Source organism: Hibiscus syriacus, unplaced genomic scaffold (genome assembly GCF_006381635.1).
Source record: "Hibiscus syriacus cultivar Baekdansim isolate YM2019G1 unplaced genomic scaffold, ASM638163v2 tig00111394_pilon, whole genome shotgun sequence".
In the NCBI taxonomy this organism is placed as follows: Eukaryota; Viridiplantae; Streptophyta; class Magnoliopsida; order Malvales; family Malvaceae; genus Hibiscus; species Hibiscus syriacus.
Window position 1 is genome coordinate 40,192 of NW_024063080.1, and position 18,142 is coordinate 58,333.

The window sequence follows — 18,142 nt, forward strand, 5'->3', positions numbered from 1 at the left end:
ACTGTTGAATAGAGGCTCGAAAAAACTCCATTAACATAGTAATGGGTAATTTCCGGGAATGACGACTTAGAGCGTTGATTGATTCTGCACTATTAGACGTCATGAAACCATATCTTGCTCCAAGTTGATGTACTCTTGACCATCTTTCAAACCCGACATCTTCTAGTGTTTGAGCACACTGAGGCAAAACACGTCTTAAACAATTTATATGCTTATTGAAATCAACTTCCCGATAAGCTTTTACAGCCTTCCAGTATGTCCATTTGTGCTTTTTTATACCAGCAGACCTTGATTTTAGATTTCTATACAAATGAACACCACAAAGTCCATGAAAAGCATCTGGGAAACACCTTCTAACAGCGTTGTCAATTGAGTTTGCCCTATCGGATATGATTGTCAGATTGCTAATAGGACCTATGCAATCCCTAAGATGCCCCATAAACCATGTCCATGAATCAGAGGTTTCAGATTTGCCAACCCCGTAAGCTATTGGCAATATCCCATTGTTAGCATCCATGGCTACTGCTAATAAGTTTACTCCAAGGTATCGACCTTTCAAATGTGCTCCGTCAACTATAATAACTGGGCGCATGCAAGTAATAAACGAACGAATCTACAAAATAATATACACAAGAAATATAATCATTTAAATGTGAAATGCATGTAAATAACAAAAATGAGTCAACAAAATTATATTGATTTACTAACCGTAGCACCAATGGCGATAAACAGCAACTCAAAGCGTCCATCTCTATCTGTTTTGATATGAGTTACGACCCAGGATTTTTCAGCTTTAAATTGTGACAATAAGCCGGCAGTTGGGCAAACGATGCTTCTGGCGACCCCCTCAACAATTCCAAGGCATAACATTTGGCTCTCCAAGCTTGAGAATATGATATACTAATCTTGAACCGAGCATTCATGTCAGTCATAATTTCATGTCCCCGATATACCCTGCCATTCAAAAACATTAACTCAGCCAGAAAATCACCAAACACCTTTTTGTTTGCCTGTCTATGGTGAGGAAAAACTTGGGTTCTTGAACATGTATGTTTATCAATAAAAGTCCTAACTTGAAACATTTTGCAATCTTTTATTCTCTTTGCAATCATACGCCACGTACAGTTTTTGTCAATCATACACCTTGTTTCGAAACGATCTTTGCTTGATTTGTTAACTTTTAGTTGATAGCCATCTTCCACACATTTCGTATATAAAGCTATCTTCAAGTCTTCCTTTGTATCAAAACAATCATCTTTCTTGATACGAATAACTTTTGTGTAACAATCAACTGCTTTCTTTATCAACTCTTCTTCCGGTATCTGAAGTAATTCTGGCATATTCCAGTTATACGCCCGTGGCATTTTCTTTTCTTCGGGGACTTTTTCTTCTTCTTTTTCTTCTTCAGGATTATATGAATTACAGAATGGATGTTCAACATGTTCATTTACAGTCGTAACTTCCTCCTCATTATCATCAACAATACATTCTTCGGCAACGGCTGTTTCATCATCAAAATTCGGGTATTGACCAATATCAATATCATTACACGCATGGTCTGTTTCTTCTTCTGAAACATCATCAAAATTCGTGTATTGACCAATATCAAAGTCCGGATATTGACCAAGACCAAATTTCGAATACTGACTAGTACTCACAATTTTTTCTGTTGGCTCATCATCGTCTAACTGGTCAATACGAAAACCGGAATTTGGTGCTGAAAGTTGATTGGGATTTGGATTAGAGAAAGGTTGTGGGTTTTGAGAAAAACTTAGTTGATTACTACCCGCTACTGACCCAACAATACTACTTCTAGGTTCAACAACATACAATGTAACATCATCTTGTGAAACACTAATGTAAGCAATGAATCGTTCAACATCTTCATTGTCGGTTAACAAATAAACTTTACCATTTCTCTGATAAGATAGCCTAAATCCACTTAGGGGCTCTAAATTCAATTTATTTGAAACACGTAGCATTAGAGTTTCATAAGTTAACTTTTGTAAAGACAATTTTAGTTGAAGATTCATGGGTAAAGGCATATATTGTAAAACACCATGAACATTATCCCATGACCCTCCAAAACACAAATCTATCCAAACATGATCAACATTAGATGATTTCATGGTTGTAAATTAATTTACTAAACAGACGAGCTGCGAAACTAAAACCTGTTGCCGGATTGGGAAGGATGTCGTTGGATATAGGAACGGATGTCGCCGGAGAGAGTGATAGATGGAGATGGAATGAGTTGCGATTTAGGGATTTAGTTTATGATTTCAGTGTTATATACCCAAAATTTCAGTGTTGTGATTTACAGATTCTCGTTGCGATTTACGGATTATCGTTGCGATTTACAGATTCTCGTTGCGATTTACGGATTATCGTTGCGATTTACGGATACGCGTTGCGATATACGGATACGCATTGCGATTTACCCATACGCGTTGCGATTTACGGATATACGTTGCGATTTACGGATACGCGTTGCGATTTATGTGTTCGCGTTGCGATTTTAATATTCGCGTTGCGATTTTGGAAAATCGCAATGCGAATTTGTACTATCGCATTGCGATTTTCAAGAATCGCGTTGCGATTTTGGAAACTGATTTGCGATTCTGGGGATCGCGTTGCGATTTTTATTTCGCGTTGCGATTTTGTTGGTCATTTTGACAAATCCAAAAAAAATTGGTTAAAATCGTATATTATAACTTTTTTTTGGTCACTGAGATGATTTTCTCAAATGAAAAACCTCAAGCAAACCAAATCATTGTTGCAACCCCTACCGGAGCTGAACTAATCTCACCGTGGCTCTGCTTCCACTTCCCCACCAATCTCCTCTCTTCTCTCTCAAGCATAAACCTCAAACCCACTTTCCCAACATCTCTTCCGCTTCTTTTCTTCATCCATTCTCTCCTCTCACCACTAATCTTCGCTTCAAAGCTACACCATTTACCAGTTTCGTCCTCCATTTCTCTGCCACTACCCAACACCCGGATTTACAAGATAAAGTAGAACAAGAGTTTTCGAAAACTAGGTTGATTGCCCAGAACGTGCCTTGGAGTTGTACCATCGAAGACATTCGTTCTTTGTTCGAGAAATATGACACTGTCGTAGATGTTGAGTTTTTTCTATCTCTCTTGGGTTTGCCTTGCTTTCTTGTTTTGATTCGTGGTTCATGTATTGATGTGAAAATGTTTTTTTTTGGGCGGGGGGGTTCAGCTTTCTATGCATAACAAGACCAGAAATAGGGGTTTGGCATTTGTTTCCATGGCTTCGCCTGAGGAGGCTCTCGCGGCCCTCAATAATATTGAGTCATATGTAAGCATATTTATTGCCTTTGATTGTTCTCTTATATTACTCGTGAATTCTGGGAGGGATGCAGGATATTATGTCAGAGGCGAATTTTAAAAACCTTAGGAGGAATGAACTTATAAAATTATGGGTAGTGAAAATCGATTATGATTATTTGAAATTTATAAAATTTTTAGAAGGCGTTTGCCCCAGTCTTCCCTTCAGTTCATCCAGAAATTAGGTGGTCCAATATAGTTTAGCTGAATTATTTATTCAATCATCTCCACCTATTGATTTTCAACACATTTAGTAGAGATATTTGCTTAATATACTAGTTTCACAAGTGCTCTTAAGGCACTCATTAGCAAACCCTTGATGAATTCAGTGTGTGTATGAGGCAATTTCCCCTGACTAAGTCATGGTTGATAGTATACTTTGACGCTAGGATGAGCATAAGATTTTATGTCAGGATTTTGAACTTAGAAAGTTATTAGAAATTTAGAGGGTACAAAATTACAAAATTTCAGGGGATGCGAATTAAATCATCGGTAGAAAATACCTAAACTATCTGAAATGCAACTGCACCCTCCAATATCCCTCTCAGTCCATCCATGTTTTGACATTATTTAACAAGAAAGATAATTGATTTCTTTCCTTGAAACTGATATAGGAATTCGAGGGTCGTACTTTAAGGCTCAATTATGCTAAACCTAAGCAGAAGAAAGCTCCTCCACCTGAGAAACCGAAGCCGGTGCCGGCATTCATCTTGTTCGTGGCGAATCTTTCATATGAAGTGAGGGCTAAACACCTTAAAGAGTTCTTCAGTTCTGAGGGTGCTAATGTTGTTTCTGCTGAAGTTATATTTCATGATAATCCGAGAAAGTCATCCGGCTATGCCTTTGTCTCTTTCAAATCCAAGAAAGAAGCTGATGCAGCACTGTCTGTCTGCTTTCCAAGGGAAGGTAGTTCCTTATTTTGTAAATTTCTAGTTTTTTTTTTGTATTTTCAGTCAAGAAAATGATAATTTGTGATTGCAGATGTTTATGGGAAGACCGATTCGAGTGCAACGTAGTCGACAATTCGTGAATGTTCAATCAGACAAAGGTTCACAGTCCAACTATAAATCGGCCGAGTTGAACCCTGATTCGGAACAAGACGCCGTCGACTGAAGTTGAATTTGATTATACTCGGAGCAAAGAGAGGTTATTGTTTGTTATTCCATAGGTAAGCAACATATGTACATGAATGTTTTAGCCATTTGAGATCTGCTATTTTTGGTGGCACTTGGTGTAAATTGAGTGTTCTTCGGCTCAATTCTAATCCTTTCCATTCTCATATTAACAACTGCTATTGTGTAGATTCTATGCTATTGTTACTCTCGACTGTTATATATTTCTCGAAATATCCATGTCCGAAACATATTCTGATATTAATATATGGCATTCGAGTCTGAGTCTGATCGAGTTCAGGATTCATGCCAAGGTTTCCAATCGTGTAAGGAAACTGTGGATTTTGTTTAATGGTGTACCATTGAGGATGGCAAGTTTCCATTGGAGTCAAGTGATTACCAGCTCGAGTATTCCATATCCTAGTGGCCATACTATGGATTTAAAGTGTTGGAAAATGACAACAACTGCGGCTCATCCAATCGCCTCGAACACTAATGGACATTGTGCCCATGCCACGAATCTCGTTCGCTTCCTCGCCACCTGCTAGTCATTTATCAAGTGTTGTTGGTTACTTGTTTACAAGTTTCTTTGCCATGGAGTGATCAACCGAGACACGGTTTATCTCGTTTTTTCTCGGTATGAAATATGGTTCAAAGGGGATTATTGGGGACAATTATCCTTTTATTATTTTTAATATTTTTTTATTTTACTAATAACTTTATTTGAACCCTAAACAAATTTTTGAATAAATAAACTTTTGAACTTCTATTAAAAGACTAAAATTTATATTATGCCAGCAAAATCAACTAAAAGAATCAATTCAACTTCTCTTTCATGTCATCATTAACACAGGAGTGTATATTTATGCGAGTATGAGCCAGACAATGATAACATATGTATGTATACACATTGTCTTCCATCATTGAATGAGTGTATATTTAAAAGATTATATTTAAGTGCTTAAAAATTAATATATAAATAATATTATTAGAGTTTGACCCAAATTTGATCTGACTCAATTTGATTGGATGGAGTAAGATCGTAATTGGATTGAAAGTATGAAGTCTATTTTCTTTTATGTTCATTAATAGTAAATTCATTAATTGGTTGAGTGGTCAAAGATTTTCCTTGTTAATGTAATGTATCTGTTTAATAAAAAATTAAAAAAAAAACTTACTTTAATTAGATTTTCACTAAATAAATTACTTTAATGTATCTGTTAATGTAATGTATCTGTTTAATAAAAAATTTAAAAAAAACTTACTTTAATTAGATTTTCACTAAATAAATTACATCTGTAAATATATACTATACAATGACTCTTTTGTTGTGATAGAAGAGCACAAAATACTATCAATTTTTATTTTCTGCAACCGTGAGAATAAAAGTTTTAGGAATCATGATATAATTTAATTTCAAATTTAAAGAAAAAAAATGAGAGTTCACTTCGTCACGTGAAGAAAATAAAAACGTTATTACCTATCGAAACTATATTATGCATGATATTACTCGATAATATAATTGTGAACAGAATTAATACCTAAAATAATATTATTAGTGTGAAAATTTTAAATAAGATTTAAATTGAGTTAACAATTATTATTGAAAAATACTCCTTTAAAGAACTTCGTGAAAGAGTATGACATACACATATATCATTGTTATTCGTTTAATTTGATTCGTACCTAATACACATATATGTTTGTACTTATCAAAGATATTTTTTAGATAAAATTTGTATATTTTAATGATATTTTTAATTTTTAATTTTTACTTTAGCCTTCTATCGATGCAATAATTAATGATAATTAATGATAATAACAAACGATCAACTATAATCAAATCTCAACGGTCAGAATAACATAGATGTAAAATCAACACCGTCAAACTATAATTAAAAATAAATAAAACAAAAGAAATATGCTACTAGAACTCAATATGATAATTTAACAATGAGCCTAAAGTAAAAATCCATCAATTTCAAATCCTATAATCCGCGAATGTCAGAACTAAGCGAACAAAGCGACAGCTGCAAAAACAGCTGCAACGGCGGATCCGGTGGTTGTGATTCGATTCAAAGCGGCGGCATTCGGAGGAGAAGTTGGAGATAGTCCAGGTGACCCGCTGATGGAGGATGGAGTGAGAGCACCGGTGGGAGAAGCACCAATGGTGGGAGAACCAGCCGGAGCCATAGGGGGAGCCGGTGGAGAGGAAGTTGGAGAAGATTCTGGGGCTGAAGAAGGAGTGGTGGCTGTTGATGGCGGCGAAGCGGTTGGTGTAGAAGTAGGAGACTTGGGAGCTGGAGTCGGAGAAGAAGACCGTGGTGATTTGGTTGGGGCGGAACTTAGAGCTTGGCCGAGAGCGCATCTTACGATTAGAGCGAAGAGAACAAAGCAAGCTACGGTTTTCGCCATTGTAGAATTGCAAAAGAAACAAAACACAGAGTAAGAAACAAAAAAAAGCGGCAGTAGGGTAAAGGGAGAAGAGAGAGGAAAGGAGCTGTAAATAGAAGGCTTAGGCCTTGGGCTGAGTTTTATATAATTAAAAAAAATCTATTACTTTTGTTTGATTTTATTCATCTAATTATTTTTATTTTCAAAATCATATTTAATTTTAATTTTATTTTGATCACTTATCGTTAAAAAATTAATGTTGATAGTGATATGTCAATAGAATACAATGTCAAATATCATTGAAAAAGATATTATATCAGTAATTTTGTTAATTTTTCAATTGTAAGTGATTAAAATAAAATCAAAATATACCGTCATGTATAATTTTAAATAAATAATTTGACAATCAAAATATAATAAAAATGATAGTTAGAGTACTAAATTTGTAGTTGATCCAAATGAAAACAATACCTTCTAGAATAAAATATGAATCGTATTAGAGTTATCGTATTAATAGAATTTAAGCGTGTCATGTTATATTTAAAACATTATTTTTATTTATTATTTCTGTCGGAAACTCCCATGGATCAAAGCAATTCCAAATATATTTATGAACAAAAATTCTGCTTACCGCTATGATTGCACGTCGTTGGTCCAATTTATTATTTATGGGAACAATCGGAAACTTAAAAAAAAAAAGGCTTTAGGTTCTTCTTTTCTTCTAATAAAATAAAGGTTCTATTATACTATTCTACTGACATAGATATCACAAAACTGAAATAGGATTGGACCACGTATAAAACAAAGCACCAGGTAATTAAAATATTTATATAGGATTAAACTCCTTAATGAAATGGGCTTAACAAAACCTAAATTAGTGAGATGGGTTTAGTGAAATTTGAGGATTAATTTTAAAATATTTTTGTGTTGATATTATGTGATCAGTGAGATGGGTTTATTCTTTTCATTTTGATTTTTCTGGCATTATATTTTAAAGTTATCAGTATTTTTATATCTATTTATATTATATACACATTTTAGGTATGTATATATAAATATATGAATCAAGCAATTACAGATTTACAGTAGTTAAAAGGGATGAATGTTATTGTTAGAAGTTTCGAGGTTTGAGCATGACGTCTACCGAAGTGTTTTAAGGTTCATTGTCAATTATTTTTTTAATAATTCTTATTTTGGGGAGGAGGAAGAGTAATTTTACTCATAGGCATTGAACCTAAAACTTAAAGGGAGAGAGGAAATGTAAACTGAGAGCCTTTAACCACATGCTCTAAGAATTATTGACGTTTATTATCAAATATTTTATTTAAATAAACTCGTATTTTTTATTGTTTAGTATAGTACAAGGTGGTTTAGATCCAGTACTAAGGCGAATCTCTGGTATTCTTCCAACCATGCTTTTTTCATTTACTAATGATACTTTGGTTTTTTTACCCTTTTGACACTTTGATCTTATCAGGGATATCTGTGTTCGAGGATTAGAAGATCGAAATTTATCGGGGTATGTGCCATTCTATATCAAGGAATAACTCATGCTATGTTTTCTTTGAAGATATTTTATAGCATGTAAATAGATCTTGATGTTTCATAGTTTAGCAAGTTGCGATAACATTTTCCATGTAACATTTCAAGATCCAATTTGCTTTCTCGGAGTAAAAAATAAAAGCTTGAGTTGACTAAAGAATAATTGATTATTTAAGCTGATGAGTATAGTCCTACTCATTTTATGTTTACTTTATATATACTTTGACAGCAGATGTTCAGATCTTGATGTTTCATACTTTAGCTAGTTTCAATAGAATTTTCCATATTGCATTTCAATATCTAAATCAATTCCTAGCTCTAGAAAATAATTGGTTTTACTATTAGCAGTAGATAAAAACGATTGATTATTTAAAAAAATACAACTCCAATATCTAAATCTCTATGATTCCTAGCATTGTTATTCTCAAACCCAGTTGCCTGCTAAGATTCAACAACAAGCTGAATTAACTTAAGCTCACTTGTGTGACAGGTATGAAATTGGTGGTCTTGCAGGCGGTGAAGATAAAGATTCATTTTGGCGTGTTGTAGCTCAGTGTACTGCAGCACTTCCTGAAGATACACCACGATACGTCATTGGTAGAAATGAGTTTCATAACTGTAATCTACATCCTTAGATTCTGACGAATTGCACTTTCTTTTCTCCATTTAGATTGCTGTAAAGCATTATATTTGTGCTTGCTTCATTTCAGGGTGCAGGGTATCCACTGGATATTGTAGTCTGTAGTGCCTTGGGTGCTGACATGTATGACTGTGTTTATCCTACTCGAACTGCTCGTTTTGGCACTGCTCCTGTCCCGGAGGTGATATATTTACAAAGTTTTTTGAGAGTTAATATTCTCAATTTTGTTTCTGTTTGCCTTCTTGTATGACTTGTCTTTCCTCATTGTATGCATTACTATAACTTGTGCCTTGCATGTTTTGTTTATCCTTTATCTGCAACCTATCTCTATTTTTCTTGAATCACAAATGTCCGACACTTATGTCAAGCATATTTTCAGACATGGATAAGGGGATATGATTCTCCAAGGACCCTCCAAATAAGTGAAAAAAGGAAGATGTATGTGTTAGGCACATATTCTTATCCAGCACTAACACTCGAGTTCGAGTAACATAGTATTGTAATGTTAAAAGTTCGATCTCATAAGTCCATCCCCCTATAAATTTAAAGGGCATTAGTTACACCCAATTTTTATTTAAAATATGAATTTAGTAGTCTGATGTCATTTGAGCACTTGATGCAGGGAGTGCTTAGACTCAAGAACAAAGCGATGGCTGAGGATACTCGCCCTATTGATCATACATGTGCTTGTATGGTATATTTCAAGATAAAATTGTTAATATATGAATTTAGTTTTTTCTAAACTAAACTCTCTGCCCGATATAGGTATGCAAGAACTATACGAGGGCCTACATTCATTCTCTTGTAACAAAGGATGCTATGGGATCTCAGCTTTATCATATCATAATTTATAATTTTATACTATATGATGCAGGTAGAACCTTAAAGTTTATATTTTTTATGCTTTGTTGCTTTCGTATCATGTTTATTTTAATGATTGATAGTATATCTTTGCCAATTTTAGCTTAGCCGAAATCTACACACATCCATAATCCAGGGGAAGTTTCCCGAGTATGTTTGCCTCTTGCTTTTTCCAACTTTCATTTTCTTCCTCATTCCCTTCTTTGCAGTATAAGAAAATTTACTCTTCTTAATCTTTTTTACAGGTTCGTATGCAACTTTTTGCAGAAACTGGTATTTGAAACTTTCATTCATTTGTTATCTCTTTTTCGCTTGGTTTCTTGGTTGACAAGCATCATGATCATGGTTTTCCATCATAGATACCATCCCATCTGCACCAACTTTGCAACATGTGTGTCGAGTAATTTTAACTGAATATGAAAGTTTGCTTTGTCTTGTAGTTTCCTAAAGGAGATGTCCCCGAATGGTTAAAAAATGCCATGGAAGTTGTTGAAATCGATCTCTCTTCATGGTGTGCTCCTCTTCGAAACGATTAACTAAACAAGGTTGAATTCTGGTGTTATTTTCTTTGGCCTTCTGAGGCAGAGATGAAACAAATCTAATTTACAGGTAACCATGTAGAGCAGCATAAATTTTGTTAACTTATAATATGCCTGCTGCTTCACCCCACTTTCATCAAATGTGTTAAGTCCTAGGCTGCTTCCTATAGGCTGCTTCACCCCACTTTTTGTCGGAAATGTCCTCCGACGAGGACCTCGATTCTTGACTAAAAAAAGTATAGGTTGGGGCACCATCTCGGTCAAAATAGTGGTGAAAGAACTCGAGCCAGCCAACGAAAAACACAACTTCAACCACCATTTTTTTGGCTACTTAAATTATCTTTGTGTTCCATTCATTTGACGTAAATGTTAATGCAGCTTAATTTTCTATATGTGTGGATGTAAGCCTATCATTATCACATTAATCATAGGTTTATCTCAAGCTTGATAAACCTACTACTATGACCTGTCATTTAATTATACGTACGAGAACCCATTAAGTGGCCTAAGTGGTTAAAGAGAGTGTTGATCTCCCTTGAGGTCTTGAGTTTGAGCAGTCACGTCTATAAGATTTGTGCGCCTTGTCAAATGGCTTAACCACCTATCATGGAAAATATAAATTAGCAATAATTTACTACATTTCTCTATATATTATCTTAATCAATATTATTTGTACTGGTTAACTTATAATTAAAATTTTATACATGTTTTTATTTTGATGCATTTGCCTGTCTGTGCATGTGTTGTCATATGGAAAACGAGGAAGGCTTTTATTATCCTCACAACCTTGATTTTCTAGGTCGTGCATATTCCATGCATCCACATACGAATCATCTAAGTTCCGATCATCATATAAGAGAATTTGGAAATACTCAGTCCATCCTAAATATATAAAATATGTTTTCTTAGTACATTTAGAGAAACTGAACTTGTTTCCAGTTCTTGGTCATTGTTATTTTTCCAGTTCAACATAAGCGGTTTGACAGAGAAGGATAACGGTGGAACAAACTAGAGGACAGAGGTCGTCGCCTCCTCTTTCATTATGTATTGGTAAAATAGTCTAAAGCAAGAAAAGAATCCATGTTGGGCAGCTCAGCCTAAACCTACTCACAACTGGACCTTCTCTACCCACTAACTAAGTTCTCAAGGTCGGCCTCATATTTTATTTGATTATAATCCCATTTAAATTATTTTCTATATCGTATAACGTTTTAAATATTTTTTGTTTTTTTTTTGTTTTTGGTTAGCTCCAGCCAAACCGACTTTTGTTACCCTCAAGTGAGACCATTGATTTCTTGAAATTTAAACTTCCTACATTTTCTTCGGTAGTTCTGCTGAACAACGAGAAATATAAAGTTTAATTTTTAGCATGTTTATTTTAAAAAGTTATATGATTGATTTAATTTTAATTATAATAAAAAACATTTCATTATGACAAATTTTAAACTTAAATATTATTATGTCTATTCTAGAAAATTACACAATTAGCAATAACGTCGATTACTAACCGAGAATGTTACATGAAGCTTTTATGGTAACATTTTAGATTACAATTAGAATAGTTATACGATTTACCTAATTTGTTATGAAAAATATAATATTTTCCTTTTCAACCTAAAATGTTAACCGATTTATTATGGACTTGATAATTTTTTCGATTACGACTTTATTTTAGTCTCCCCGTTTCCTTGTCGTGTCTTAAGCTGGAATTTTCGCGGGAATTTATTCGCTTTTTCTTTTAGGTGTTTTTAGTGGTATTTGATGTTCTAAAACCTTGAACTACATAGAAACCTCGGCAATTATAAATTTTCAAGGAAGGGGCACCATATAACGTAATGTTGTTAAAGTAGAAATAACTTCAAGGGTTTTCCACTTGGTAGAAACGTGTTCTTCACCATGAAAAGAGGAGTAAAAGCTTCCTTTTTATGATCAAAGGTATCACCCTCGATCTAATTAGTCTAAAATACATGCCGAATTTCTTATAACCTCATCCTTTCAAAATGGGATTTTCATTTAACAAATTCATCTTTGGTGGGATATAACAGAAGAAAATCACAGTGGTCCCGGAAAAGTGCCATTCTCTCTTTGCTCGTTCCATCGGTCGATCTGAAACACAAATGAAATGAGTGATTGTTAGATTGAAGAGCAAATGGTTAATACAAGCTGGCATCTTTTACACTTTTCAGCCGCTGAGTTTATTAACATTATACTCATTCAAATAGTTTAAACTGAAACCGCAGGAATGTATCAAAGCATAAACTTTCCCAATCCCTCAAAAAACAATGTATTAATCAAAAATTGAATTGAGCATTCAATACTAAACATTTTCATTCCCGTCTCTTTCCTTTTTACTACCTTTTATTTTCATGCTCCTTCATGGTAAGTTTTAACAAAAATCTCCATATCAGTTGACAATGAGGACCTCCAATACCGGACCAGTTTTGAGATAAGGATGTGAGGAAAAAGATTTAATCTTCTATAGTTCAGTAATTTTTGTTCCACCAAAGAATCAATTATAAGATTTAGTTCAAAAGCCAGCTCAAAATTGGATGCCTTTGAAGAATGGACTTCTCGTTTCCTGTATGGCCTAAATTTTGACATTTAAGTCTGTCTTTTGAGTAACGTACGTAAACTTAAGTGTTTGTGGTAGCTTTTGACAGCCATATCTTCCCCCTAAGTCTATCATTATGTATTTTAAGCTAGCTTCCTGTGTAATCACTGTATCTTAGAGGCCTGGAATAATAGTGTAGACTGAATAGGTCCCTAAGGCCTGGATGTAGTCAAAAATCCAAATATAATTCCCTTCATCATCTCCTCTCAACCATGTCCTTTCACAATTTTCAAGCCAAATTCTTTTCAATTAAGCCCTTTATTTTTCCCATAGAACCCTAACTTCTTGATAAAGGAATATCCTTCAACGTGTTCTTTGATGCTAACCCAAATAGGTCTACACCTGTATCTACTTCTCTATCCAAGTAATATACCCCAAACCATTATGATGAAGAGAAGTGTATTATGGATCTTGGGAGAAAATACACACCCATTCTCCAGGACATAGGGCACGATAATACTTGGAAAACTTGTCACACTCTGAAGCACCTTCTCCTTTTGCAGCTACACAACTGTATAAGAAAGGATGAAGATATATCAAGAAGCATTTTAAAAGAAACAAACCTTTGTACCTTCATAAGATACAAAGTAATCCATAGCTCACCGGTGGTACTCAATATATCGTGTGAAGCAATGCCTTGTTTGGTTTGTAGTTGGGAAGCGAAAATCTGCTGGGGCAGTCTCAAGCTGCATATCAAACATCACCAAAATATGTTAGTGAAGCAATCTAACATGTAATGATGTGATAGTTTAACATGCACATAAAGATTCTGGAGGCAGCAAAGATTGAGTTAATAAAAAAGTTCAGACTTCAGCAAGGCAACCTTAATCTCTGGTGTTTCTTCAGCATCATCTGAGTTCTCTGCTGCAGCTGGAGCATCTTCACCACTGTTCTCAGCAGTAGAATTGACTTCAGTGCTTTCTTCAACAGGAGCAGAAGCGTCCTCAGTGCTTTCCTCAACTGCAGCAGCAGGAGTCTCCACTTTCTCATTGAAAACTTCCACAGAAGCAGCATTCACAGGATTTTCAACCTCTTTCACTTCTGTTGGTTTCGTAGCCACATCTGATTTTTTCTCCTCCTTCAGTGCATATTGCTAAATGTCCAAACATTCAAATAGGTTTCCAGGATGATCAGATCAAATAAATACCCCCACTATAGCATTACAAGCAAGACATGTAGTAAATTCATTGAAGTTATCAGCACCAAAGCATAGCAAAGAAGGTTGCATCCTAGCTAAATTTAAGCATTAATGGAATGTTCAAGGACCAACAAGCTTCAAAGAAGATAGAAATCCTAATTAATCATTCTATAACATCGACATAAATTATTTCCAAACAACATAGTCATAAATGAATTTCGTTTCAGTTAGTCAAAAGCTTGAATGCTCAAGTCATCCAAAATTTTACTCGGAAATTTTACTTGATTCCTCACTCTACAAGCTTTGCAGCTAGTGAAAAACCCAATGAAAATTTTGCTCAAAACATTACGTTTTCATTGACTCTTATCAATGATGTCCCTCAAAACACCAACACTGTGTAAAGCAAATTCAAACAGAATAAATCTTAAGGCAAATGATAAGAGTAACTTCAACGAGCAGATTTATTTAGAGAAAAAAAAGATCGCATGTTCATGAATCATGACGATTCTCAAGAAAGTTGAATCTTAAATATATTTGATAAACGAGCATAGACGGTCAAAATTTTAATCAAAACCACCGCATCAAAAATTCAAAACGCTGGTACTAATTTCATTAATAATATCCACAACTACTCGGTCAGATCGGTTCATTTCAGTCCAATCGAACAAAATTCTAAGAGAAACAAAAAATTATAAAACAAAACATTCCCGATCAATTGCAATAAACGGAAAAGTCAACGGATATCCAACTTGTCCATTTGTACAAGGATTAAAATAAACTATTACAAATACTAGTTTCGAAGAAATGAGACTAAAGTATGAGTACCTCAGACAGGGAAAGTGGGTTTCCAGATTCAGATTCAGCCATTTCCAGAAGAGGATACGACCGGCTGCTTTTGGGAACTTTTTAATTGGCTGCTGGAAAGTGGCGACGGCGGAGATGTTTGAAGAAGCGGACAAAGCAGGAAAATATGGCGGGGGAGAGATCTCGAGATGGACTTTGAGTTGGGTTACAAATATAATTTCAGCGCTCAAATTGCACTTTTTCTCTTCTTCTTTTTTTCCTCCCCTACGTTATTCTTTTAATAAAAACGAGTTCTAAATGTTTGTAATTACTAACAATTCTCATTGGTATATTTAATAAAAATCGAGTGTAATTGAAGCAAATTAATTGTACTCTTTTATAGAGATGACCGAAATTTTTAATTAGTACGCATGCAATTGTAATCACTTTCAAATTCGTATATTACTTTTCATTAAACGTTTAATTATTATTTAATCATATTTTCATTTTAATTACTAAACTATAAAAATTTATAAGTATAGCATCAATTATTTTGAGTTTGCTTTTAATTATTGAGCTACTAATCTTGAATAGCGTGATGACATCTCATTTCCTTGGATATTTATTTTTGCAAAATTAGTAGAACTCTTCAATTATTAACATACTGAAAATACAGTATTATAATGAATTCAAAATTTTCTTTTAAATTGCATTTTTACATAAATTAGAGATATAGAATAACGTGGAAATAAAAACTAAAGAAACTATTATATAACCAATATTTAATTTTCATAATTTCCTTAATATCTTAGACCAATATTCATTAGCACAATTAATATTTGATTGAACAAGCTAAAAACAGAGAATTAAATGAAAATAAAAAAAAGGAAAGAAAACAGTACATGGATGAATGAGAGTAAATTGGCTAAAAATGTAAGGGGAGAAAATCTTCTCCTATAGAACAAGGGACGAAAAAGTAGAGGTTTCATTTAATTTGAAACCCTCAAATTGGCAAATTAAATATCGTAATAACATAATGAGAGCCCAGCTGAGCAGATTCTCACTACTGCTTTGGCTGTTCCGGTTGCTTTTGCTGCTCATCCTCTTGCTTCGCTGCTTCTTTAATCTCATCAGCTCCGTCTTCCTAATTAATTTCAATAAAATTTACATTTAAAATACCATTACATACATTTGAATAGGCTGACAAGGATTTAAATTATAATTACAGTCGTATTTATCATAATTGCGAGCATGTTTATCGAGATTGTGATAATAAAAGGATGCTATTGAGGTTACTATGATCATATAAAAAAAATTCAGATGGTACTGTTACTCGAAAACTACCTCTATTTAAATCCAGTAGCGTACAATATTTTTGCTAGCAGATTTGTTGGAAAGAAGTAATACATTGATAAAGAGAAATTAATTTGTATTTACCTGCAAATCGGAGGTCCAGAGAGTGAGATTGTCGCGGAGGAGTTGCATGATGAGGGTGCTATCTTTGTATGATTCCTCGCCTAGAGTATCCAACTCAGCGATTGCTTCATCAAATGCCTGCCACGATCACAAGGCAGCACATTAGCTACTCTAGATGTATCGGCATATTATATTTATTTCAGGGAGAGAAAAAAGAAGGTAATTGTAACCAGCCTGTTTTGCAAGATTGCAAGCGCGATCAGGAGAGTTGAGAATCTCGTAGTAGAAAACAGAGAAATTGAGTGCCAATCCGAGCCGGATCGGGTGAGTTGGAGCCAAATCGGCGCTGGCAATGTCCTATGAAACCAAGAGAAAAGAAGGTTGATCTTGATGTGAATAGAAATGCTCGGATCATACCTATAAGAAAAAAAAAGAGGCAGAAATTTTGAAAACCTGAGCAGATTTGTAAGCAGTGAGAGTACTCTCAGCAGCTTCCTTACGTTCGGCTCCAGTCTTGAACTCAGCCAAATACCTATGATAATCACCCTTCATCTTAAGATAAAAGACCTTGGAGTCTTTAGCGGAAGCCGAAGGGATGAGCCTGGAGTCAAGTAGCTTCAAGATCCCGCCACATATGGAAGAAAGCTCGGACTCGATCTTGGCTAGATAATCACGGATGACAGCGACGTGATCCTCATTACCACGACTCTCCTCTTTCTGTTCGATGGAGGAAACGATCCGCCACGAAGCACGGCGAGCGCCGATAACGTTCTTGTAAGCGACGGAGAGGAGGTTCCGTTCCTCGACGCTGAGCTCCTCGTTGTCGGCGGAGACGGAGACCTTCTCCATGAACTCGACCATTTCGTCGTAGCGCTCGGCTTGCTCGGACAGTTTGGCCATGAAAACGAATTCCTCGCGGGAAGAAGGGGTGGCGGCCATTTCGTTGGGTTATGGAATGAGGTTTCGTAGAGAGGCGAATGGAAGAATGGGTAGGTTTTGAAAAATGATTAAGATGTAAGATTTTAGGGTTTGAGAGTATGGGAGAAGTGGGGGGCGATGATTGCGTTGAAGAAGGGAAGCTGGCAAACACGGGATTCTGAATTTTTCGTGAAATTCAAAAAGCTAATCTCACGCCCTCTTTTCGAGGGACGGACAGCATTTGAAATTTGAATACATATTTGGGCTTTTCGGTATTTACACAACTCCTCTTATCTTTCAATTTTTTTCTTAAATAGTATGGACTTAATTGTATTATATGAGATGATTATCTAGCTCAGTTGGTAGAGCATAAGGTTTTTAACTTTGAGGTCGTGGGATCGAGTCCCACGGAGGACATTTCATAATTCGTCATAATTCGGAGGTCTTCTACGGAAGCTGTTCTCAACCTACTTAATTGTATTATATGTCACCCAAACTATTACTCTTATTTTGAATTAGTCTTTAAACTTTTTAATATTCTAATTCACCCCTAAATTATGACTATTTCTAATCTAATCCCTAAATTTTTAAATATTCTAATTTCATTCCCCAATTCATCCAAATATGTAATTAGTTTTAACCATAGTTCAACCTAAATTTTATTTTTTCAAATATATAATAATATATCGTGGCCTAGCAATTTTATTAACAAGGGATGTGATTAGTATATACTATATGCGTTTAGTTTGGAATGGAATTGGAGTGTTCAAAAATTTAGGGGCCAATTAGAATAAAGATTATAGTTTACGAATGAAATTGAAATATTCAAAAAATT

The 18,142-nt window shown here is 34.8% G+C and overlaps 4 protein-coding genes and 1 pseudogene across 4 annotated transcripts; 2 read left to right on the forward strand and 3 right to left on the reverse strand.

Moving 5' to 3' along the window:
- Nucleotides 1–2,798: 2,798 nt before the first annotated feature.
- On the forward strand, nt 2,799–4,591 carry LOC120160931 (annotated as a pseudogene).
- Nucleotides 4,592–6,475: 1,884 nt separating this feature from the next.
- Nucleotides 6,476–6,880, reverse strand: LOC120160889 (classical arabinogalactan protein 5-like). The gene has a single exon (XM_039171211.1). The coding sequence runs from the start codon at nt 6,878–6,880 to the stop codon at nt 6,476–6,478; it is 405 nt and encodes a 134-aa protein (XP_039027142.1).
- A 1,331-nt stretch (nt 6,881–8,211) lies between these two features.
- LOC120160938 (queuine tRNA-ribosyltransferase catalytic subunit 1-like) lies at nt 8,212–10,567 on the forward strand (the record flags this gene model as incomplete). The annotated part of the gene is given in 10 exon segments (XM_039171244.1): nt 8,212–8,246; nt 8,337–8,378; nt 8,892–8,996; nt 9,111–9,222; nt 9,664–9,735; nt 9,807–9,881; nt 9,883–9,915; nt 10,006–10,052; nt 10,148–10,175; nt 10,343–10,567. Coding segments are annotated over 10 exon segments (645 nt in total), but the record flags the coding sequence as incomplete, so codon positions are not given.
- Nucleotides 10,568–12,445: 1,878 nt separating this feature from the next.
- On the reverse strand, nt 12,446–15,161 carry LOC120160935 (cytochrome c oxidase subunit 6b-1-like). The gene is made up of 5 exons (XM_039171243.1): nt 15,016–15,161; nt 13,876–14,145; nt 13,656–13,738; nt 13,482–13,563; nt 12,446–12,547 (listed from the first exon to the last, which is right to left on the reverse strand). The coding sequence occupies exons 1-5, from the start codon at nt 15,055–15,057 to the stop codon at nt 12,494–12,496; spliced, it is 531 nt and encodes a 176-aa protein (XP_039027174.1). The 5' UTR covers nt 15,058–15,161; the 3' UTR covers nt 12,446–12,493.
- A 738-nt stretch (nt 15,162–15,899) lies between these two features.
- On the reverse strand, nt 15,900–17,361 carry LOC120160949 (14-3-3-like protein). Its single transcript, XM_039171257.1, has 4 exons — nt 16,843–17,361; nt 16,624–16,746; nt 16,411–16,527; nt 15,900–16,117 (listed from the first exon to the last, which is right to left on the reverse strand). Exons 1-4 carry the CDS (start codon nt 17,326–17,328, stop codon nt 16,037–16,039), a joined length of 807 nt encoding a protein of 268 aa, XP_039027188.1. The 5' UTR covers nt 17,329–17,361; the 3' UTR covers nt 15,900–16,036.
- Nucleotides 17,362–18,142: the final 781 nt, after the last annotated feature.

Coding starts and splice junctions, on each gene's coding strand:
- LOC120160889 (XM_039171211.1), bottom strand. CDS start 6,880: ATGGCGAAAACCGTAGCTTGCTTTGTTCTCTTCGCTCTAATCGTAAGA.
- LOC120160935 (XM_039171243.1), bottom strand. CDS start 15,057: ATGGCTGAATCTGAATCTGGAAACCCACTTTCCCTGTCTGAG. Junction 13,739..13,875: donor AAGAAACACCAGAGATTAAG/GTTGCCTTGCTG, acceptor TTTGATATGCAG/CTTGAGACTGCCCCAGCAGA. Junction 12,548..13,481: donor CCCTATGTCCTGGAGAATGG/GTGTGTATTTTC, acceptor TTTGTGTTTCAG/ATCGACCGATGGAACGAGCA.
- LOC120160949 (XM_039171257.1), bottom strand. CDS start 17,328: ATGGCCGCCACCCCTTCTTCCCGCGAGGAATTCGTTTTCATGGCCAAA. Junction 16,747..16,842: donor CTGCTTACAAATCTGCTCAG/GTTTTCAAAATT, acceptor TTGGTTTCATAG/GACATTGCCAGCGCCGATTT. Junction 16,528..16,623: donor CTTGCAATCTTGCAAAACAG/GCTGGTTACAAT, acceptor TGATCGTGGCAG/GCATTTGATGAAGCAATCGC.